The sequence below is a fragment of the Polypterus senegalus genome, chromosome 13 (assembly GCF_016835505.1).
Source record: "Polypterus senegalus isolate Bchr_013 chromosome 13, ASM1683550v1, whole genome shotgun sequence".
Taxonomy (NCBI): domain Eukaryota; kingdom Metazoa; phylum Chordata; class Cladistia; order Polypteriformes; family Polypteridae; genus Polypterus; species Polypterus senegalus.
This window is the reverse complement of record NC_053166.1, coordinates 154,681,540-154,706,630: the sequence shown is the minus strand read 5'-3', so window position 1 is coordinate 154,706,630 and position 25,091 is coordinate 154,681,540. Positions and strand designations below refer to the sequence as shown.

Here is a 25,091-nt window from a genome sequence, read left to right as displayed (position 1 = left end):
GTATACACAGAGAAAATTAGAATATTTGAATCAATGTTCAAATACTTATGGACCTCCGTCCGTCCGTCCGTCCGTCCCCCTCTCTCTCTCTCTCTCTCTCTCTCTCTCTCTCTCTCTCTCTCTCTCTCTCTCTCTCTCTCTCTCTCTCTCTCTCTCTCTCTCTCTCTCTCTCTCTCTCTCTCTCTCTCTCTATATATATATATATATATATATATATATATATATATATATATAACCCAACGTCAGTCTTTCTGTCTGTCCACATTTCACGTGAGGACTACTTAACGGATTCGATCAGGTTTTTTTTCCTAGAATTTGCTTGAACATTCTGGTTGATTTTACGAGTTCTCTCCTTGCACTATGTATCATAGTTTGCTTGTGGCACCGATTTATTTGCGCGAATCTGAGAGAGATACAGCAGGTCGAGGGGAAGGGGGGGCCCTCCTTACTGACGTGCCAGCCTCAGAGCGTTCCTTACCTCCGTTTAGCTAGCGAATGAGAAAACTACTTAATGGATTTAGATTGTTTTTTTTTTCTATCATTTGCTTGAACATTCTGGTTGATTTTTTGACTTCTCTCATCACGTTAAGAATCATAGTTCACTTGCAAGAGCGATATATTCATGCTAATCTGAGACAGAGGCTGCGGGCCAAGGGGAGGAGGAAGCGTGACATCAGGTGTGGGGAGATGGGCAGGACCCTCCTCGCTGTCCTGTTTTACTACTACGTGGGCGGAGCCACGAGGGACAGCTAGTATATTATATATTGTATATTCATACATAGGTACTTACGCTCAGTATAAACAAACAAAGAAAACATACACACCTATATACAGGGTTCATTTAAGCAGTGAGACAGAGAAATCAAAATTGTTTCTCTTTTGTTGTATTTACATGCAATTCAGGCATACCAATGAATTCACTGATTAGTGGATGGAAGGCCATAGTTTTGTGTTTTGTTCTGTGCTTAGTGAATGAAGTATGAAAGAAGTAACAAATGAAGCAGGAATGAGCGCATGTACAACAAAAGTGTTAAGTTGCAGCACACGTACACCATACCTTTTTCTCATCATTAAACATATAGTAGATGAAGAGGATGCCATCCCGATTGCCCTCCGCGCCAGAGAACTGTTCCAGGGCAAACTGCACATCAATCCATTTGTTTGGTTTCCAGTCTCTCCACCACTGCATGTTCCCTTTCTTCACCCACACAGACTGCAACACAAAGAGAAAAATGAAAAGCTCTCTTTCAGATCCATCATGTTGTGAACTTGAGAGTGCCAAAGCACAAAAGACACAATCATGTCATGTCATGTTGGACAGCATGCACTGGTACAACCCAACCCCCCCGACCAAGGCAGACACGCCCCAACCTCTGGAAACAACCCTCTATCTGCCACAGCCAGGTGTTATGTGGGCATCAACATGGCCTGGTCCAGCCACTCAGGTCCTCAGCAATGATCCGGATCACTCTAGTGGAATCGCACCACATGGCTGTAGTGCCACAACTGACACTCCTTCACAATGTAGGTAATGTGCCTCAACAGATCAGCAGTACCCAAGGATTCTCTGAAGAGACCCAGTACCAAAGTCAGGTCTTTATCTCAGGTCACTGGATAGCATCCATGTCTCACAAACATATACCAAGACAGGAAGCACCAGGAAACTAAAGACTTGGGCCGTTGTCCTTTTGCAGAGATATTGGGGGCACCCCTTTCCAGTGACTTCATTACCCCCTATGCTCTCCCAATCTGTCTACTGACTTCATAGGAAGAGTCACCCGACACATGAACGTCACTGCTGAGGTAAGTAAACCTCTCGATGAGGTCGACACTCTCTCCGCAGACAGACACACTGCTGATGGCTGTGCCTAAGCGGTCATTAAAGCCCTGGATCTTTATGTTTATCCAGGAGATTTAATTGCTCAAAATGTCTACTACAGGGGGAAATGATCAACCTTCCCACAAAAAGGGCAACAGATAATCTTAATAACTAAGATTTTTTTAACAAAGTTCTGTTGAACAAAAACAAGATCCTAGGAGCACAAAAACAGCAAATGGTGCTACCTGAAAGAATAAAGGCAATCCGATGCAAACAAATCCCAATCACAAATCCAGAATCCAAAGTCAAAAACTAAGCATAAGGTCAAAAATTCAGTAAATCACAAAAAAATCAAAGAGCACAGAAAAAGAGTGCAGGAGAACTCACCACAGCACAAGCACATTCACAATGAACCACAAGGGACTGTGGGTTATCTCAGCCTTTAAAGGACTAAAGGCAATCCCTTGATGGTGACAGGCAGGTGACTCCGCCTCTTGGGTGACCACCCACAATACATATGGCACATAATAAAAGATGCTTGAACATAAAGAACCTAAATAAATCAGTAAATCCATTTTAGCATAAGCAATAAACAAAACAGACATAAAAATGGCATTAGAACCTCAGGTAGGGAAGGAACCCCGACTGAAATAAAACACAACATCACATACCATGTGGCCCTTAAAATGGTGGGAGTGGAGTGGGGGGTTTGGGTGTATATTTGTCCTGACCAGATTTCCCAATAATATTACACGGCATCATGCCTACCTGCTCTACTGCCTGCTCGTAGTGTCGGAAACTGTCCACTTCTCTCTTTGTTCTCTCACTTAGCTGCTCAAAGATCTGTTTCCTCCAAACGGCTGTCTGAGCTGGGGTTATAGACAGAGACATGGACTGCAGTGATGTGGCCAAAGCTAAGAGAAAGAAAGAGAAATTAACTGTAAGACTGGCAATAGAATGCTGGAGCTAGTCAGAGAGAGAATGGCTGCATTATGAAATCATGTGTCAGACATGTGATGGCCATCTGCTAGTAATAACGTACTAGATTGACGAATGGCCCGGTGGTTAGATTGTTTCTTCTGGGAGAAGAGACAAAAAGATTGACTGACCTGAGGTGGAATTGAACCAGTTCAGTGGCATATGTGCATCCACAACACAGCCTCCTCCACATACCCAGGCCCAGAGGGGGTGCTCATCCACCCCATATTGATCCTCTAAGCCAAAGTTGTAGGTGGCCACAGAGGAGAGGCTGGAGGAGTCGGTAGCATCAGAACCTACTTGGGCTTCCTCCAAATCTACATTGCTCCATTGAGGCCCTCGAGATGTCCGACAAGCAGCATTGGTAGGTGTCTCGCCTGCTGCTTTGCTGGAATCCTGTTCTGATGGCGGTCCCTCCTCAGGAATGGTGCCATCAAGCATCCTCCTGTTCAGTTTGGTCTCCTTGTCTGAAACCAGGTCAGATATAAAGCTGTCGCTGGTCACTTTGGGGATTCTGATCTTCGCTGTCTCTCCATCAGTGTCCTGTTGTGCTTCGGCTTCAGAAGATGACCCTGTGTCGCTCATGATGGATGTTTCTGTTGGGACTTGAACTTCGCCACTAAAAAAGCAGCCAGCACTTGAAGGAGAGAGAGAGAGAAAAAAGGATAGTGAAAACAATTAAAAATATTCAGGTAATTGGGGAGGAAAAAAAAGCAGGGTCATGCAATAAATGACAGGAACCTGAGCCCACCTGTAATCTTGGGACTTTAATGGAGAGATTTGGCATTGCTGAAGTTAAGTTTCATCTTCTGGTAGTAGAGAAGGCAGCTATAGTTAGACGTGACCCAAATGGTCTCACTTTTCAATAACTGACAGTTGACATGAACAGTGCCGCTTTGAGAGAGTTTACAGTTATTTTTCGTAGTGCCCGATTATTTGATGGAATGATTTAGGAGTGCACGGTGTCATTGGATTTATTATACTGTATGTGCTCTGGCTTTTCAGGGAGTGAGGCTCCAGATGATTAGAATCTTGAAATCAGAAGTGCTCATCAAAGGAGAAGTTACGTATTTTTGAAATGAAATCTATTTGTTTATCTATTTAGTGCCCGAGACACTTTATTGGTTAAGTAAAGGTGTAGCTACCGGAAGGTAAGGCAGGATCAAGCACGGGTCAGACGTGTGCTGGAAGAAACTTCTCAGTCCAAAAGTTCATTTTAAAAAGTTTAGTGAAAATTCAAAGCAAACATAGGAATAAAGTAAAAGGTTGTTACATACGTAGAATAAAATGCAAAAAAAATGGGAAACATTTAGCCTTTTCTTGTTAAACTTTAGTTGTTTTCTATACTAAAGGATGGTTTACTTCACCTTCAGTACGTGCTAAACGCTGCACATTCAACAGAGCTTGTTGTGTTACATACAACTGGGCACATTATTGGCCCGGATTGAAACTGTGTGCCCTTGAAAGGCAAGGCAGGTCACTTACTGAGCCTAATCTGTAGTCAAAGTGACAAGAAACAGAATATTCCTGGGGGTCTTAAGAACCTCCCATAGACTATAGACTAATATATAGGCAAATATTTAATATAACTTAGATAACCAGCTAATGGCTCTTACAAAAAGTGTATTCCACAATTCACTAAAAATGCATCTCCCTGAGCAGCTTACTATTGCAGTCAAGCTTTAAAACTTAGTTAATATGTCTACATTAATGCAGCAAAGTTTGCAGGTGAAGAACGTGTGTCTGTAACTATTTAGTGCAAAATGGCAATACAGCAAAAATACGCCCAGAGGACGTGATTTATTTGTTAGTATTGTATATTTGCTGGATTTCAGTGTTTGTTATTATGAGAGTTTGGTTTTTTTTTGTTTGTTTCTTATACTCTTGCCTTGCTTGTTTTCTTTGCTTTACTTACCGTGTTCTTGTTATTCACGTGGGTTGTTTTCTGATACACACCAAGTAGGAGTCTTAGGCTTAGTGGATAAGCGAGGTGAAGCTTTATTGCTATCGCAAGTATAAGGTATTTAAAAAAGGGACTTGTTACATCTCTTTACACCCCCCCTACCGCCCCTTAATCTGCTGCTGACCCCCAACTAGCATATTCTGGCTCACATTGGTAAGGCTTTCGCTTCCACATTCAGAAATACTGTTGGCATAAATGACAATTTGTTTTCCCAAATCATTATAAAATAAAAGTATCATTAGACTTGTAAAATAGAAAAAAGTACATCCTAAAAACGACTGTTAAAGTAGCTTCCAAATGCTAGTTTACAAAAAGCTGGTCACTGAGGAGCCCAGTGGGCAAAAGGCAACTGTGCAAGTATGGTGACGAGGACATCTGGACTCTTTTCAATGATGGTGGTATCTCTCAAAAATGGCACACTTTGGATAAACTCTTGTTTAATTTAGGAGGTCTGGGCTAATTATAAGAATATTCTTGGTTTAAACACAGGCATTTCGATAGCTTTCAGGCTTTTGAATCAATGATGGAACTTGTATGATACTGGCCACAACTTTTAAGTGCTCGTCTTTATTATATTTACTTATTTTTTAGATCAATTTTTTATCTGATTTCAAAAAGAGGAAGAGTAGGACAACAAAATAAAACATTTTCATGTAAAAATTTGAACCTCCCCCCCTCTGGCATCCACTCCTACTGGCTTTTATGTAATTATTTAGCACAGCTTCACTTAATAAAGCAAGTGTCCATGGCAAATGACAGTATGCCATGGTTACAACAACTTTCAAAAAATAATGTTAACCTCTAATCTTATCATTTAAAATGTACGTCTAACTTCCAGGATCTAACTTTTAGTGCAACATCTCCAGCAGATGCCAGTCAGTCATTAGCAGTGTGTCCATTCACAAAAACTGACCTTAACTCTTTGCATGACTGTCAAGACTAGAAACTGCAGACCTTCTTCTTGAACTTGTAGTGTAAACATTATCTGTATGTTTCTCAGTGTCTGACCATTATGGGCAGGTCTAATCATTCGGTGTTCTCTATTAGCCGAGGATTAAAACCTCAACTAAGACCCTCATTGCTGAATTTCCCAAAGAGCACAATGCACCTGCTGCATCAATGTTATGGAGTATCAGAGGCTTTAACATCATCCGACCTCTGCTCCTTAGGGACAAGCTGACAGAGATGGGAGTAAATTCATACCTGGTGCCATGGATCGTGGACGATCTTACAGACAGACCTCAGTATGTGCGTCTCGGGAACTGCAGGTCTGACATTGTGGTCAGCAGCACAGGAGCGCCGAAGGGGACTGTACTTTCTCCAGTCTTGTTCAGCCAACATACATCGGACTTCCAATACAACTCGGAGTCCTGCCACGTGCAAAGGTTCGCTGACGAAACTGCTATTGTGGGCTGCATCAGGAGTGGGCAGGAGGAGGAGTATAGGAACCTAATCAAGGACTTTGTTAAATGGTGCGACTCAAACCACTTACACCTGAACACCAGCAAAACCAAGGAACTGGTGGTGGATTTTAGGAGGACCAGGCCCCTCCTGGACCCCGTGATCATCAGAGGTGACTGTTTGCAGAGGGTACAGACCTATAAATACCTGGGAGTGCAACTGGATGATAAACTGGACTGGACTGCCAATACTGATGCTCTGTGCAAGAAAGGACAGAGCCAACTATACTTCCTTAGAAGGCTGGCGTCCTTCAACATCTGCAATAAGATGCTGCAGATGTTCTATCAGACAGTTGTGGCGAGCGCCCTCTTCTACGTGGTGATGTGCTGGGGAGGCAACATAAAGAAGAGGGACGCCTCACGTCTGGACAAACTGGTGAGGAAGGCAGGCTCTATTGTAGGAATGAAGCTGGACAGTTTGACACCCGTGGCAGAGCGACGGGCGCTGAGCAGACTCCTGTCAATCATGGAGAATCCACTGAACAGGATCATCTCCAGACAGAGGAGCAGCTTCAGCGACAGACTGCTGTCACCATCCTGCTCCACTGACAGACTAAGAAGACCCCACACTATGCGACTTTCCAGTTACACCCGGGGGGTAAATGTTAACATTATACAAAGTTACTGTCTGTTATACCTGCATTTTTATCACTTTTTAATTTAATATTATTTTTTTTTAATCATCAGTATGCTGCTGCTGGAGTATGTGAATTTCCCCTTGGGATTAATGAAGTAAATAAGTAAGTAAGTAAGTGTTGTATCTATCTATCATCTAATAGCGTCATGACCATCACAATAGCATCGCACCCACTCAAAGTCAAGTTTCTCTCTGATGCACCTGTAGAATCTTAAAACCAGGATCAGCTGCTATTACTCCATTATTAGTGGCCATCATACGTATCCAGTAAAATCTCCTAGATTCTGTTCACGAAAGCAGAACTATCCACAGCACTTATAACTAGCTTTTCTAGTGCCTTGAGATCCAAAGCACCACTTATCCTCCCCATGTTCCCGACAGCTTAGAGTATGTGCAATACCTTGGGTTTGAATAGGGTCTCAGGTTGACCAGAAAAAAGCCTCAATGCAAGACCATTTGTTGCAAATCTGTCCACTTGAAAACTGAGTGAACACAAGTTTCCCTAAACACATAACTGAGAACTCAAGGAGAAACAATTTGGGCATAATTCTGGAATGTTACACAAAAGACAAAATTTCGTCGTCTGCATGGAAAAAATTAAACAAGACTTGCATAGATGGTCAACCCTTCATCTCACACTAGCTGGAAGAATTAACACTGTTAAGATGAATATTCTTCCTAAGCTCCTTTTTTTATTTCAAAACATACCAATATACATTAATAAATCGTTCTTTAAGCAATTAGATTCAACAATAACCTCATTTATTTGGAATTCAAAACATCCACGCATCAAAAGAGCGACCCTACAAAGACAAAAGGCAGAAGGCGGCATGGCTCTACCTAACTTCCAGTTTTATTACTGGGCAGCAAATATACAGGCGATAAGAACCTGGACACAAATAGAAGAACATACACAGGCATGGACCGCAATAGAAGTAAAATCCTGCAGTACTTCTTTGTATTCCTTGCTTTGTGCTCCAATAAACACACGTTATCGGCAATACACTAATAACCCAATTGTGCTCCACTCACTTAGAATCTGGAACCAATGTAGAAAGCATTTTAAGACGGAGAAGCTTCTTTCTGTGGCACCCTGCAAAGAACCACCTCTTTCAACCTTCACAAACATATGCAGTTTTTAATATCTGGAAAAAATTTGGAATTAACTTGCTTAGAGATCTTTATATAGACAACGTCTTTGCATCCTATGAACAATTACATTCCAAATTTAACATTCCAGCTACAAATTTCTTTCACTATCTTCAAATCAGGAACTTTGTTAAACAGAACCTTCCAGATTTTCCTCATCTTGCACCCTCATCCACGCTGGAAAAATATTGCTCAATTTTGAGGAATTAGACTCCATCTCTACAATATATAAAATCATTTTACAATCCCTTCCTTTCAAAGATCCAAGAGGACACTGGGAAAATGACCTCTCAATTAATATATCAGAAAAGGAGTGGAAAGTAGCAATGCAGAGAATTCACTCGAGCTCCATATGCAAAGCATACAATTATACAACTTAAAATTATATATCGAGCACATCTGTCTCGACTAAAACTCTCCAAAATGTTTCCAGGGCATGATCCAACCTGCGAACATTGCAACCAAGCCCCAGCCTCACTGGGTCACATGTTCTGGGCCTGCACCAAATTAACATTATTCTGGACAAAATTTTTTAATTACCTTTCAGACAGCCTTGGACTCACAATCCCTCCTAACCCATTAACAGCTGTGTTTGGGGTTCTTCCAGAGGGGTTTAAAGTGGAGAAAGACAAACAAACTGTGATTGCATTCACTACACTGTTGGCACGCAGACTTATTCTGATAAACTGGAAGAACCCAAACTCTCCTCTTTTAAGTCAGTGGGAAACTGATGTGTTATACAATTTAAAATTGGAAAAAATCAAATACTCAGAGGATCCGTACAGACTTTTTTCAAAACATGGCAGGATCTAATCAGTAATATTTTAAAATAAGTTTATAAAGCACAGAGAATTTATTAATTTAGGCATTTTTACAAGCCTTAAATTTTACACCGTTTGGCTTGCTCTCTCTCTCAGGGGTGGGGATTGATCTGTTCTTAACATAATTCTTTTTGTAAAAACTTGATTGCTATGTATTGATTGTAATAAGATTAATAAAAAAAAAAAAAAAAAGACAATAGGGCTCTCCAGTTATGTTCACCTCTAAGTCATGTGACACCTGGGGAATCTCGCTCCTGTAGCACTTGACCATTAAAGCCATTAACACCATGAGAGTTTGAGCAGGTCTTTGGGTCTTATAGGCATCCTTTTCTATCAATGGTACAGCGAGACACCTGATTTATACCTTGCTAGGCTGTTGGCACTGCTGGCCTGAGAACGGTCATCTCGAGCTGCAGTGATCACCCTCCAGGTTTTGCCACTTAGCTCATTTGACGTAACGCCCTGACGAAAGCAGATGGCTCTGTCGTCACAGCTGATTCCCCAAACCTGAAACGGGAATGTACATTAAAATAAATAAACACAACAGCATAAATAAATTGCAGAGAGAGTAAGAGAAAGAAATAGACAGAGTCCCTAAATGCAGCTATTCAAAAGAACAGAGGCATTCTTACCTGATCATTTACCCCCACACTTAGCATCACCATCTCTCCAACCATCCCAATCCAGCCTGTCCCACAGGGATTATGGGAGTTGATGCCTCGTCGAAACCATACCTAAGAAACAAAAACCCAGTATTTGCTACTGAGGTCTATTGAGACAACCAACAGAAACATATGGAACTCACCTTCCGGTCCTTTGTCACTGCCCACACAACACTCACTCCCACTGAGACATGGACTGCCCCAACTTCAGAGCTTGGAGATTCTACCACTACCCAAGATGAGCCTGGAAACACAAGCAAGCCACTTATTATTTCCATACTGTAGAGTGGCATTAAATAAATACACAAAAACAGAAATAGATAAGGACTCACTTAACCTCATTTAAGGATAAAGCCAACTTGAGAGTCCATGGCTTGAGGACAAACCAATAATTAATGACTTGAGTTGGAAATCTGCTAGTTTTATTGCAGGATATGTGCAAGTGAGGGCACTGAACTATTGTAGGTCCCAAAGAGGACTGAAATGGCACACTTTCAAAACTACATTTTGCCAGCGGTCATCAAGCCCTCTTCTGAAGGACATATGAGAACTCGGCAAAAAGGCTCATAGGAAAATCTTCTGAGGTCAAAATCTAGGCTCACTTGCCCATCCCCTGAATGATAGGACTTAAGTCAAATTAGCCAGGTGACTCCCTTGGTATTACAAGGATTACCCATTAAGTCACCAGAGTTTACTTTCTACTGCAGAATGAGAATAACTGAGATATATTGTCTGACATACCCAACATCTACAAGGCAAGTAGAACATTTGAAGTGGACAATTGTTTTGTGCTCCCTCTAGTCAGAGACAGTTAACATGTGTGACTAAGGACAAGAAACTTGAAGATCGAGTATAAAGTAAAGAAGGAGTGCTGCTCAATGTAATCAAGCCATATTGTGTGACAGTATCTCAAGAATCAAAACAGAAGGACACTTAATACCAAGGGTAGGGTTTGAATGGGATACAGAAGAGGACAGTCCCGCTCCAGGGCCACCATGCATACTGACCTTTGGGGTTCTCTCTGCTGATGCCCTCACGTACCAGCAATTGGCCCTCCCACATCACTGCCCAGACAAGGTCACTTGGCCCACAGCTGATTTGCACCACCTCCCCAGGGGTGGACACCTCTTCCCAGGAGGAACCCTCTGGATTATGATGACAAATTCCTTCTCTGTACCAGACCTACACACAATAAATCAAGAGGACCTTCATGCAAGACACAGGGCAAACCTCAGAGAGTCTGTTAGCTGCCTAAAACCTGCAAGGGAAGCAGCTGTAGGAGATGCTACCCACTAGCAACCAGTTTAACTCTCTACAGGAGAGACTGAACGTTTAAGCTGTTATAATCTGCTAGGAATCTTCCATGAATATGCCACATTATGACAACAGGAAACAACAAATGGAATTTGGGCAATGTTGTTTTGCTGGGTATCTCTTCATACTCCAGTACTGAAGTTTACCTTGTTAATGGAGCCTATATTTACCAATTCTAGGCCAGAGAGACAAGTGACAAGCCCCTTTGTTATACAGGTAAGTCCGTCTATGCAGGAACTTACTGGTAAATATTTGTGGGTAGTGAGCGTGTGTGAACAAAGCTGAGTCGGAAACCACAAGAAACCAGAACGTGGCAAAACCCAGTTCAGAATAATTCCCAGGGTTTTCTTGCATTGGCAACTATGTGAGCAAAGCCAAGAAATCTGTCAGGTAAAATGCACAGATTGCCACTGTGTCCTCATGCAACTGAGCCAATGTTAAGAGATCTGAGAGTTGATGAATGAACGTCCCTCGGATGCAGTCTGGACAAGGTCTCAAAGAGAGACTAATCACTATAAACAGCTTTAACACCTTAACCTGCTTCTTCCAAAAATAAGTTAGCAAGTCAAGCATGATGAAGCCATCAATGGAAAGTCTGCCGTATAAAAATCATTGTCTTGAAACTTCCTCGTTATAGCCTTGGTCCACACATTTTGTACCAAATAAAGCCTGGACAACTTTTATATTCTGTATACACCTAATGAAAGAGCTATTAATGTTGAAGCGCTAGAGCTTGACCAAACAAGTTAGCTTCTCATGTGAGGCTATGAGGCCAACAAGGCCAAGTCTGCTTCAGGTCTAAATTGGAGACCACCCAAAAATCAGACAAGAAAAGCTATTATCATTATAGCCTGGCCCAAAGTAACTATTGCAAGCCTGTAAAAGTACTTAATGAGAATGGTAGCCCCTTGTAATAACAGCATATAAGGCCAGCAAAGCCCAGTCTGCCCAGTCCGTTAAGGGCCAACATATATTAAAACAATTTAAAACATCATACTTCAGTTTTATAACACTTATTTTATCACCATCCTGTTCTGTCTGCCACCCTGTGGCATTATACATTAGACAATGTGGTGGCGCCGCCGTGAGTGGCAGCCATTCCAGCAGCTCCGTGTATGACTTTATCTTTTTACTTTTTTCTGTATTATTCTCTATTTCACTGATCACTTCTACCATTTGTGAATTTCCCCTTGGGATTAATAAAGTATCTATCTATCTATCTATCCATCTATCTAGCCCCTTCCTGGACTCCTTATAATCTGGTGACCTTGTCTGTGGCTTATAACAAGAGTGAAGCTTTCCTGATACTAGTAAGTGTATGAGGCATTCACTCGGCCAGATGATGAGGTGGGTGGTGATTGTACTGGTTGTTCTGCTACTGTTTTTCTGCTTTCCAGAAGTGATGCATGAAACAAAACTTAAACAAGCCAGCTTATTCACAGAAATAAACAACAGAATATAACAAACCTCCAGTGCCCTCTAGTGTTCAGATACTAACATACCTAGTCTTACGTTGGCTTCACCAAGTTAAACCAAAAGAAAACTTGGACCTGCTCACCTTCCCTTGTAAGGACACAGCCCAAAGTGAAAGGCGGCCCATAGGCTCCTCTGTAATGTCCCACCCGCCGACACTGAGGTCACTGAAAGGGTCAGGAAGAGGCCCAGCATTCTGGGATGGAACCTGAAGAGATAGGGAAACACAAAGTTATACTAACAAAGCAGTGAACCGATTTAAATGGAAGTGTGAAGGAGAGATGAGACAGCATTTCTTTATCACATCGCAGGAACATTGGTTACGTATGAAAAAAAAAAACTGATTAAGCATGGAGATGTTAACAATAGAAACCTGAATCTTTATAAATGCAGAAACTTAAGAAGTGTCAGCTGTTGTTTTCGGGTCCAAACTACTAACTATGGTTTTGTTTCACCATTTCTGGTTTTCTAGCAGAGCAGCAGAAAGATGCAAATGTGCCCATCATAACGCAGTTTACCTTCTACATGAAGCATATATCTTATTAAAAAGGAAAAAAAATCACTATACTGTAGTTGTTTACATGCTTCCATGCAAATTGCTTTAGTTAAATACTAGCTGTCCCCTGTAGCTACACCCACGTAGTAGTGGAACAGGACAGTGAGGTGGGCCCTGCCCAGATCCCCACTCCTGACACCACGCTTCCTCCTCACCTCAGCCTGAAGACTCGGATTAGTGCGAATACATCGCTTCCGCAAGAGAACTATGATTCTTAGTGCAATGAGAGAAGTTGCAAAATCAACTGGAATGTTCTAGCAAATTATAGAAAAAAACCTGATCTAAGTCCGTTAAGTAGTTCTCATTTCAGCGTGCAGAATGAATGCAAGACTTAAAGCCGGCACTCCCATTTTGTTATCTGCAGTATTATGTTAGCATCCTATTGCTCAGGCTTTCTTCTTTCTTTTGGTTCAACATTCTAAAATATCCAGTCAGAAATGATTATGGTTGTTATTTAAAGGGCCCTTTTCTTACATGCAGTCTACTGCAGCAAGGCATTTGCAAAGAAGCATGGAGTCAAGAATCTCAGAACACTTGACAAGTCATTTTACCAAGCCACGACTTAGTAGGAGAATCTACACTGCTACCTCACAGTGCCAGGACGGTGGGTTTGAATTCTAGCCTTAGTCAATAACGGTTTGGAGTTGGCACATTCTCCCATTGTGTACATAGGATGTTCCACCGGGTGTTTGGGCATCTCTCCTTCACCCCATAGACATTTGGATAAGACCAAATGTTGGCTGTAGTTTCACTTGGTGTGAGTGCATGAAAATATCTGCCACAATGAGAGCAACACCTTTCTGAAGGACGACTTCTGCCGAGCTTCCAATGCTGCTGTAATAGGCTCTGGCTATCTGCAATGTGAGATGGGAATCTGGCAAGTTTAAAAGGGCATTGGGGTTTATGGTAACATGGTGGGTAGCATTGTTGTCTCATAGATATCACCATCCTGGGTTCAAATACCATGCCTAGTTATTCTTTCATGGGGAGTCAGCACATTCTACCTGTACCTACAGACGTTTTGCTGTAGGTATTCTGTTTTTTGCTACCACATTCCCAAAGATGTGCTAGTTAGATTGATTATGTGTGTTAATAAGTGGGCTGGCACCCCATTTTTAGCATTGAACCATGTGCTGAAAAGACAGTCTGTTGAATACACACCCTTCAAGCAACTCCTGCAGCACAGAACAGGGCTGAGTAGGTCCGAGACTGTTATGCTAAGTTTGAAAATGAGAGGATGCTCAAATGTCATCGTAGGGTCATTATTGTCACAGGTCAGGATCTTTGCCACCTTACTTTTGGCTATGACGTACCTTATCATCCTGATATGTGTGATTGTGTAGATCAAAGTACCTTCCTGGCATGGTTTACCCTGAGTGTTACGTATGAAAAGTCTTAATGTTGTTACTTTACAGACATGAGGTGTAAAAGCACAACAATCATTGACAGCTGGTGGCTTTCACATTGCACAGCTTATACTGTTTTTATTAACTATCTTGTTATCCTTCATGCAAGAATGGTTATGTACCAATAACCAGACTCATGTTTACTTACACACACACACACACACACCTTGGCCCATGTGTCCCGAGATTTGTACCTCCGATACCGAATCCATCTTCGACGGCGAACACAAGAGTTCCACTTCTTGTCTTTTGTGTAGGAAGCAGGAAAGTCAATTGCATATGTCCAGCCCTAAAAGAGAACAGCTGTCCTGAATCTATACCAGAGAACCTCATGGGATATGCAGTATAACTGGAAAACGTGTAAAAGAACTAGCTGTTGGATTAGCTTCCATATTTCAGATCAGCTATACATACTCACCCCTTTTTCTGTAGGATCTCCATCAATGTTCTCATCTACATACCAGTCGGCTTCCCACTCCCAGTGCTCTGATGGCAAGTGGAAGCTATCTAAAGGCTGGTGCACTAGCCCGGTGATGTCGCTCCACTGCCAGCGGTCACTGGGAAGCAGTCTGTCACAGAAGCCATCCACAGGATTCCACCGCTACCATACACACAAATTAAAAACATGAAACTTGCTAATGGGTTACACGGAGTCTATCAAAAACAAATCTGTACATAAGTGAGTACAGCAGATTAGAGGGCAAATGGTAGGCAGTGACTTTCAAGATAAAATTCAAATTCCTTGCCACATTTACAATATTTAGTTGGATTTTTTTTCTCTCATGTGACTTAAAATTGTCTCCACCATTCCTGGTATATTATCAGATATACAGCCGCTTGTTAGCCATTAAAAAATGGTAAAAATTTGGTTGGGGTATGTATTACAGGCAGCTACTAATAGTTCAAATATATTGCATTACTGCATATACTCACGTTTAAGTTCTCCCGCGGATAAGTCGGGGCTTGATTTTACCGTATAATTTCAAGTATTTTATAATGTCGGTCATATGCGGAAAGTCAAATGCAGAAAACTCACGCTATTGGTCCAAGAGATTATGATATGTTAACACCCACCTGAGAGAGTAACCACGGAGCACACGGCCTTTATTTTCTATGTATTGTGCCTACATGAGCACACGGTAATATTCCGAAGCGACGTTTGCACTGTTTTGTGTTTTTTGTATCTCACACTCCTTTATCGTAAGTGCATCCCTTATCTACGATCAGAAGAAAATATGAAGCTGGTTTTAAATTAAAAGTCGTTGAAGTGGCGAAAGAAATTGGTAACTGCGCTGCTGCAACAAAATTCGATGTGTCTGAGAAACTGATGTGAGATTGGAGGAGGCAAGAAGATGGAAAAAATTAATTGTCGCATTTTTGAATGGGAGTATAAGTTGGGGTCCGATTTTATGAGCAATTTTTCGGGTTTCATCACCTCTATGATATTGTCCTCAAGCTGACAGACCTGGAGACGGGAACCATTGCAAAGTTTGGGTGGGCTCAGGTTTCTCAAAAGGATAATTGGTGCTCCTACTTTCAATGCTAAGTTTTGGGGAGGTATGCCAGGAGAATTAATGGAATTTAAAAATTCTGTAGGATAATGAACTGAATCGGTGTGTTCTAAAACGGTATTTATTGAAGTGTATGTTCGAGACATCGGCCCACATAATTTTTAATAATTTTATGCCCTCGGCCCGTAGCCTCTCTCTTCGCTTTGCACTTATAAATCGCTGCTGCAATTGAACTATGACAATTAGCGCGATGACAAGTTGCAAAATCAACCGGACTGTTCTAAATCCGTTAGTTCTCTTGTTCGCTAGCTAAACGGAGGTAAAGAATGCCCCGAGACTGGTGCGTACGTGAGTGAGTGAGGAGGGACCCGCCTCCCCCTCCTCTCCTCTCGGCCCGCTATGTCTCTCTAGGATTCCCGCAAATAAATCGGTGCTGCAAGCGAACGATGATACTTAGTGTGATGAGAGAAGTCGCAAAATCAACAGAATGTTCAAGCAAATTATAGAAAAAAAACTGATCTAAATCCATTAAGTAGTTCTCTCATGAAAAGTGGACAGAAATACGTTGGATTATATACAGTATATATATATATATATATACACTCACCTAAAGGATTATTAGGACCACCATACTAATCCGGTGTTTGACCCCCTTCCGCCTTCAGAACTGCCTTAATTCTACGTGGCATTGATTCAACAAGGTGCTGAAAGCATTCTTTAGAAATGTTGGCCCATATTGATAGGATAGCATCTTGCAGTTGATGGAGATTTGTGGGATGCACATTCAGGGCACGAAGCTCCCGTTCCACCACATCCCAAAGATGCTCTATTGGGTTGAGATCTGGTGACTGTGGGGCCATTTTAGTACAGTGAACTCATTGTCATGTTCAAGAAACCAATTTGAAATGATTCGAGCTTTGTGACATGGTGCATTATCCTGCTGGAAGTAGCCATCAGAGGATGGGTACATGGTGGTCATGAAGGGATGGACATGGTCAGAAACAATGCTCAGGTAGCTCGTGGCATTTAAACGATGCCCAATTGGCACTAAGGGGCCTAAAGTCCATCCATCCATCCAGTTTCTAACCCGCTAAATCCGAATACAGGGTCACGGGGGTCTGCTGGAGCCAATCCCAGCCAACACAGGGCACAAGGCAGGAACCAATCCTGGGCAGGGTGCCAACCCACCGCAGGGGGCCTAAAGTGTGCCAAGAAAACATCCCCCACACCATTACACCACCACCACCAGCCTGCACAGTGGTAACAAGGCATGATGGATCCATGTTCTCATTCTGTTTACGCCACATTCTGACTCTACCATTTGAATGTCTCAACAGAAATCGAGACTCATCAGACTAGACAACATTTTTCCAGTCTTCAACTGTCCAATTTTGGTGAGCTCGTGCAAATTGTAGCCTCTTTTTCCTATTTGTAGTGGAGATGAGTGGTACCCGGTGGGGTCTTCTGCTGTTGTAGCCCATCCGCCTCAAGGTTGTGCGTGTTGTGGCTTCACAAATGCTTTGCTGCATACCTCGGTTGTAACAAGTGGTTATTTCAGTCAAAGTTGCTCTTCTATCAGCTTGAATCAGTCGGCCCATTCTCCTCTGACCTCTAGCATCAACAAGGCATTTTCGCCCACAGGACTGCCGCATACTGGATGTTTTTCCCTTTTCACACCATTCTTTGTAAACCCTAGAAATGGTTGTGCGTGAAAATCCCAGTAACTGAGCAGATTGTGAAATACTCAGACCGGCCCGTCTGGCACCAACAACCATGCCACGCTCAAAATTGCTTCAATCCCCTTTCTTTGCCATTCTGACATTCAGTTTGGAGTTCAGGAGATTGTCTTGACCAGGACCACACCCCTAAATGCATTGAAGCAACTGCCATGTGATTGGCTGATTAGATAATTGCATTAATGAGAAATTGAACAGGTGTTCCTAATAATCCTTTAGGTGAGTGTATATATATATATATATATATATATATATATATATATATATATATATATATATCTTTGCATTATTTGACAGTCAAACTATTTCAACCATTCTATGATCTGCTTCTTTTGCTGAAAGAGGGTCAAACGTGGCGGATTTATGAGCCGACTTGCTGACCAACCACAGGGCACCTGGTAGGTAACCACCCATACAATCAGATTGTGATTCAGACTACGTAATGCCTTGACAATAGATTGTATATATACTATATATATATGATATATATATATATATATATATATATATATATATATATATATATATATAAATAGAGAGAGAGAGAGAGAGAGAGAGAGATTATGCGGTGGGCTGGCAGCACCCTGCCCAGGGTTTCTTTACTGCTTTGCACCTGGTGTTGGCTGGGATTGGCTCCAGCAGACCCTTGTGACACCCTTGTGACCCTGTAGTTAGGATATAGCGGGTTGGATATGGATGGATGGATATGTAGAGATTAGTCTGTGCACCATGTCTGACGGACAAGAACTATGCAAATCAATGGATGCTAAATCACTTTTCATAATTTTTGAGAAGATGACACATGATGAATAGCGTCTGTTACCATTACACACAGTGATGCCCACAGCAAGAATGCATTCTAGAACACACTATCAACAACATAATTATCACATATCTAACAAGGCAACAGCAATACTTGTCCCGCCACATTGCCATTGTCTTCCTGCTCATGAGTGCTTATGGCTGCTGACTGCATCTCTTGCTTTCATATTTCGAGACTTACAATGAACTGTAAATGTTTGTGCAGGAGTCTATCGCTGTCACGCTGTCACTCTAAGAATGACACCACCTGGCCTGCATGCTATAGAAGATTTCATTGTACTTTGTTTAAGATAAACTTTATTGCTATATAGAAAGTAGGTTTACAGATGTTCATACGGAAAAAGACATGCAGGTTATGATTATTACAATAGCTTGATTAACTCAATAGCTTTATTAACTTTATTAACTCAGAGTGCTCACATTACATTATGCTTTGTGTACTCACAACTGTAAACCTACTTTTGCCCACCCCTTTACTTCTGCCTTATAGCTCAAATTGATGTCTGAACATACAATAATTACGCTCTACCTATATGTAAAATAACTGAAAAATAAGCAAATTAGAACGCACGTTAGTACCATATTCTACTGCATTCTTTATCATATGTGCTCACACTCGTATAAATGGCTCTAAACTGGTGATTTTTAACTGCCTGAGGTATAACATATTATAAGCTTTTTAACAGGATATAAAACAATGCAAAACTACCACTCTGTATGTCAAAAGTCTTACCTTTTAAATAAAGGGCTAATGGACATTCACTGTTTTAAAACAAGTATGCCCCCCTTACTAACAATGGTCCTTGGAGGTTGCAAATAAGCAAGTGCTCTTCCTTACCTGGTTCTCAAAGGTCTCCTCCTGGTAGCGGATGGGTACTTCACTGGAATGCACATAGACATACACCTGGTGGTCTGAGGCAATCCCCCAGCAGCACTGTTCAGTTGCTGTGACTCGTTTGAACTCCAGCCGGCCATCTCTGCAGAGCTCCCATGTCTGCCCAGCTGTGGAAAGAGTGTAAACTCTCCCATAGATGTCAATGACCCACAGCAGGGAGCCAGGCATGGTGGCACCTAAAGAAAGAGAAAGTTGAGACCAGCTATCTATCAGTAGGCTGATCATTAAAGCCAGTCACAGAACTAGCAGGGCAGCCTTCATGCAGTTTGCTCAATCAGAGCTGGAAACAAAAATTAAGAATCGTCAGTAAACGTGCGCCACTTGGACCCGGGGGTGTGGAAGAATGCCACACCATCAGGGCGGACTGTTGCCATTTTCTTCTGAATGTGTTTCATAACTTTAACAGAACTGATTTACAGCCAAGTCAACACGAGTTGTAACATGAAATTTGCCATATGACCCGAGGGATGTACATTTCACCTCTGATTAATTTACTCTTTATTTTGCTTGTTTTATAATAACATTCTTTAAATTGCATCTTTCCTTGCCACATAAAAGTAAAGTGAGCAATCGGCTACGCTAAAAACTAAAATAATACAACAATCTGACACACTTTTTGATGTGAGGCTCCGTGTAAGTTAAAAAACGGATTAACTATTCTTGTGTGGACTATTTGCTTTGAATTTTCACGGAAAAATAAATAAATAAATAGAAATTGACAAACTACATGAAAATAATAACGTAGTGCAGCCTTCATATTGAGATACCTTAATGTATAAAATACTCACTGACTGAATGAATTGTGGAAGTGAAGTAGGAGCAAAGTCCTCATGTGAAGCTTTCAGTTTACTGGCTACTCTACATCTACTCCCACTCTTATGGTCCCGAGGTTTGGGTGGTGATAGAAAGACTGGGATTGTGAGGACAGACAACTAAAACTGAGGGTCCTACACAGCGGAGCTGGGCTCATCTCTCCATGACAGCATATGGCGCTCAGCAGTACAAGAGAAACCCTCAGCTGACCAAGTGCTTCTCTGGATCGAGGGGAGCCAGTTAAGATGATATGGGCATGTAGATGGAGTTAGTTCTTGAGTTTGTAAGGCTTGTGCAAGTGTCCTCTGTCACCTCTGTCACCTGCTCAGTCTGTCCCCTAAGGCTTCAGAAAAAAATCCTGCATTGTTCCTGTTCCAAAGAGAGCAGGTGTGTCTTCAGACCAGTGGCACTTGCGTCTCACATCATGAAGACCTTTGGGTGACTGGTCCTGCATTATAGGAGTCTTCTAGTTGCAGACCACCGGGGCCAACTGCAGTTTGCCTATCAGACAAAGATTGGAGTGGCGACCATGGTGGCTAAAGCTCCTTTGAAATGACACTGTTGCAGAAGAAGGGCTCAATTTCTGCCATGCTCCTTACCGATGTGTGACACGTTGCTCCATCTTCTTAACCTTCTGTTAACTCACAATCATCCAGTTGATTCTGACATCGCTTAAATGATTTGGTGACCCAATAGGTTCTCACCATGAAGACACGCTACTCAATACTGATGAGAAGTCGAGTGACTGAGTGAAAGGGGTACGGGCGGAGGACTAAATGGAGGTTAAACGTCACAACGGCTGTCCGGCGCCTACCTCATCTCTCCGACGCAGGGGCATCCCACAGCTTGTTTGAAGCTCCATATACTGAGGAGCACATGGCATATTGTTTCGTTCATTTTGCTTTGTCCTAACGAGAGTTATTACAGAATATTCCTGTATGTGTCCACCCCTCCAAATTATTGAGCTCAGGCGCTTCAATTGCACCCCATTGTTAACGGAGCACACATTCAAACACATAGCCATGCGATCTCCATTGACAAACATTGGCAGGAGAGTGGGTCGCACTGAAGAGCTCACGGACTTTAAACGTGGCACTATCATAGGATGCCACCTTGGCTAAGAATCAGTACTTGAAATTTGTGCTCTGCTAGATCTGCCACAAGTGCCATTGCTGTGAAGTGGAAGCGTCAAGGAGTGACAACCATGAAGTAGCAGATCACGCAAACTCACAGAATGGTCACCTTTGAAAAGAAGAAGCATGGCGAGTGGACGCCTCCCTTGGAAAGTGGCACAGCTGTTGAATGACACTCAGGTCACATGACAACAGTTTTGTCTGCTTATGCCAAGTTATTAAGTCTCTTTGCTCAAGACAGCTGTCCATGTGTGGGGTGCTATAAAGCAGCCATAATGAACTTTCGTTTTGCTTGAAGTGGCAGTCCACGTGCAGGTAAGTCGTACATGTTGGGCGCCACGCAGTAGACAGACAGACACCTCAGTTTGCTTAAAGTAGCTATACATGTAGGGGGCATTAGACAGCAGGCATACCCACACACCATAGTTTAACTTTGACTATGCAGTGTAGGTGCAGCAAAACACCGAGCTGAAGGACTTCCACGATAACACAATGGCACATGGCGTGAAGGAAAATCTTCATTGACACACTTTTAGTGCAGGAAAGAAAACGTCCGAAGGGGATGTTGGTTCAAACAGGAAACTTTAATAAACTGGTTTAATGTGACTGCCGTGAGCTGAGAACGAACAGCAAGGGAACTCCCTGAAACAACACAAGGTGCCGATTCCATAATCGGAGAATCCCCTTTCTGAGCTGCATGCCAGCACACGGCATGAGAGCAAAGCAGTTGTTCTGAAGGCCACCCCTGTTACCAAACAGTGAGGCTGGCATCGGGGTTGTTTTAGGCCTGCGAGACAACAAGTAAAGGGCATGCGGTGCGCACACACACACACACATATACACATATACACACACACACACACACATATATATACACACACAAACACACACACGCACACACACATATACACATATACACACACAAACACACATATACACACACACACACACATACACACACACACACACAAATATAGACACACACATATACACATATACACACACACACATATATATACACACACAAACACACACACGCACACACACATATACACACACAAACACACACACACGCACACACACATATACACATATACACACACAAACACACATATACACACACACAAACATATATATACACACACAAACACACCTGACATGCAAACACAGATTTCCTTACTGTGAGGCAGCAGCAACATCACTGCGCCACTTACTGTGTTTGCTTCTTTGCAAAACTAAAACTATTAGCCTTGTGACTCTGCGCCTGCCCTGCCAGGAATTAGCAGTACAGAGGCAGTACAACAGTGACCCCTACTGGCCAAAATGGATGTAAAAAGTAAAGGAGAAACAACAAACCCTTGTTTTTAATTCGCTCTGTCTATGCGAGGACTGGAATGGTGAAATTTTATTTTAAAATGAAAAAACTTTTTTGTAACTGCTATCCCGTCCAATCACACGTTTTTATATCTCTCAGTGGTACAATAAAACTGAGAGAACTGAACACAGAAACGAAGTCTCCAGTAGCCTATACTGCGTGTGTACATGATGGCGGGGTGGGAATGTTTGCCCCTGCCTTTCGTTCACATTCTATTTATTATTTTAGTCTGCTGTTCCGTCGGTGCGTATTTTATGTTGGACTTTCTACAGCTATGTTGGCACAGGAGTAGCGCTGCTGCCTGTTCACATCCTGGGTCTTCCCTGTGACCCGACATTTGCGCGATAGACATATGCGCGCCGACAAAATAGCGCCGATTAAAACGCACCATCGAAATCGCGAAAGTTTCATTAAATATGAATTACTAGTTTGAAGCATATATAATAATGTTTGTTTTAGAAGTCAATATTATGAGACGCGGCATGCCATTTGCACGGCACGCAGATAATCCTTTAAGATCACGCCCTGCATATGTAGGGAGAATTGCAGCAAGGGCGTCCCACTCTCTTGGCCTCTCTCGCGATTTTGTCGGCGCGCATTTGTCACAAACCAGTTAGCGGGTTTGTCCGTCGTGGTTTTGTTGGGGCGCATATGTCTATCGCGCTTTTGTCGGTGCTCCCTGTATGGAGTTTGAATGTTCTCCTTGTGTCAGTGTGGGTTTCCTCCGGGTGCTCCGGTTTCCCCCCCACAGTCCAAAGACATGCAGGTTAGGTGCATTGGCGATCTGAAATTGTCCCTAGTGTGTGCTTGGTGTGTGTGTGTGTGTGCCCTGCGGTGGGCTGGCACCCTGCCCGGGGTTTGTTTCCTGCCTTGCGCCCTGTGCTGGCTGGGATTGGCTCCAGCAGACCCCCGTGACCCTGTGTTAGGATATAGCGGGTTGGATGATGACTGACTGACGATATAATAAGCTAGTGAGATTGCATCTGGAGTCCTGTGTGCAGTTCAGGACCCCACACTACAGGAAAACAAAATGATAAAGAAGAACATTGCAGCTCTACAAGTAGGCCAGAGAAGAGCATCCATCCAGGGCCTAAAAGGCATGACACACGCTGACAGGTTAAGAAAAAGGCCGAATACAGGTCTTCAAACCTCAGAAAGGCATCAACAAAAGCTGATCTAGCAAAATCTTCACATTTAAATTATGAATCACGCGCTCAAGTATGAGGAAGTGAATTTCAAACAGAAACCAGAAAAGACATTTTCACACATAGTGTGGGAAATCTACTGAGTCATTCAATTGAAGCCAAAAAACGTGGCTGGATGAGCTCTTGGAAACAACGCAACAATCAGCTGACCCACTGAGCCCGAGGCACTGAATGGCCAAACCTCTCAAGTCCTCATATTCACAGACGACTCCTCTTATTTAAATCTTCTCCTCACTTTGTAGTACTGGAGACCAAACAGGTTCTACTGTAGTTGCCACCCAGAAAATGTTTGTCAACCAGGATGCGGCCAATTACTTAATCCAAGGAGTACGAGGGTGTTGTACCGTGTTAGCCGTTATGAATGTAGTGAGTGAGAAGTCGAGCAAAATGACACCTTTAATTAGCTAACTTAAAAAAGATTACAACATGCAAGCTTTCAAGGTAACTCAGGCCCCTTCTTCAGGTAAGATGTCATCACCTTAACAAATGCCTGAAGAAGAAGGGGCCTGAGTTGCCTTGAAAGCTTGCATGTTGTAATCTTTTTTTAAGTTAGCTAATTAAAGGTGTCATTTTGCTTGACTTTCACTTAATCCAAGGAGGAAAATTGCAAATACTCTTTGAAGTAAAGCTCATTTTTGTATGCCAAGAGATAAATTGCGGCATTTTATCTCAAACTTTCCTCCTATTGCTCATTTTCTTGTGTCAGGTTCAGCCACAAAGTAATCGCAGACCTAACCAATAGCGTGCGTCTTCCTCCAAATGATGAGCGATTGGTACTAAACATACTGTAGCGGGGCTACATTATAATAGTATGTTCTATGTTTGTGCCGAGTGCGTTTTGTTTCCACCGTCCCGTTTACTGACGCACACATAACGGACAGTAAACGGGACGATGAAAACCAAACGAACTCAACACAAACATAGAACATACTATTATAATGTAGCCCCGCTACGTTCCCCAAACCCTGCCAACCTTGGACAAGGGAGGGCCGAAGTACGGCTTGAGATTGGCCACATGAACTGTATCTAGCTTGGAGTTCGAGTTAGTGCCGATCACGCTCCGATCTGGGTGTTTAACCACCCGAAGACCTCCTCCCGTCTAACCAGGTGGATACTCCACCTACAAAGCTTTTCCTGACAGTATTCAGAAGCCATTAAGAAAGTGAACAGATGTCAGGTTATATAGCGCCTTGATGCGTGGAGTACAAGTCACAGGAGGTGACGCTCAAACTTCATAACACACTGGTGAGGCCTCATCTGGAGTCCTGTGTGCAGTTTTGCTCTCCATAAAGACACAGCAGCACTAGAGGGGGTCCAGAGAAGAGCGACGAGGCTGATTCAGGGCTGCAAGTGTTGAATTATA

The 25,091-nt window shown here is 42.5% G+C and overlaps 1 protein-coding gene across 1 annotated transcript in view; it reads right to left on the bottom strand.

Moving 5' to 3' along the window:
• The window catches only part of tecpr1a (tectonin beta-propeller repeat containing 1a), a 52,860-nt gene that overhangs the window by 21,906 nt on the left and 5,863 nt on the right, over positions 1–25,091 (bottom strand). The window contains exons 2-12 of the mRNA XM_039776252.1: positions 19,146–19,378; positions 14,657–14,839; positions 14,405–14,527; positions 12,362–12,484; positions 10,497–10,671; positions 9,633–9,733; positions 9,460–9,561; positions 9,192–9,334; positions 2,929–3,434; positions 2,588–2,733; positions 1,058–1,213 (exon numbers count right to left, since the gene is read on the bottom strand). Coding sequence (XP_039632186.1) covers positions 1,058–1,213; positions 2,588–2,733; positions 2,929–3,434; positions 9,192–9,334; positions 9,460–9,561; positions 9,633–9,733; positions 10,497–10,671; positions 12,362–12,484; positions 14,405–14,527; positions 14,657–14,839; positions 19,146–19,370 — 1,983 coding nt within the window. The 5' untranslated portion in view covers positions 19,371–19,378. The remainder of the gene's footprint in view (positions 1–1,057; positions 1,214–2,587; positions 2,734–2,928; positions 3,435–9,191; positions 9,335–9,459; positions 9,562–9,632; positions 9,734–10,496; positions 10,672–12,361; positions 12,485–14,404; positions 14,528–14,656; positions 14,840–19,145; positions 19,379–25,091) is intronic.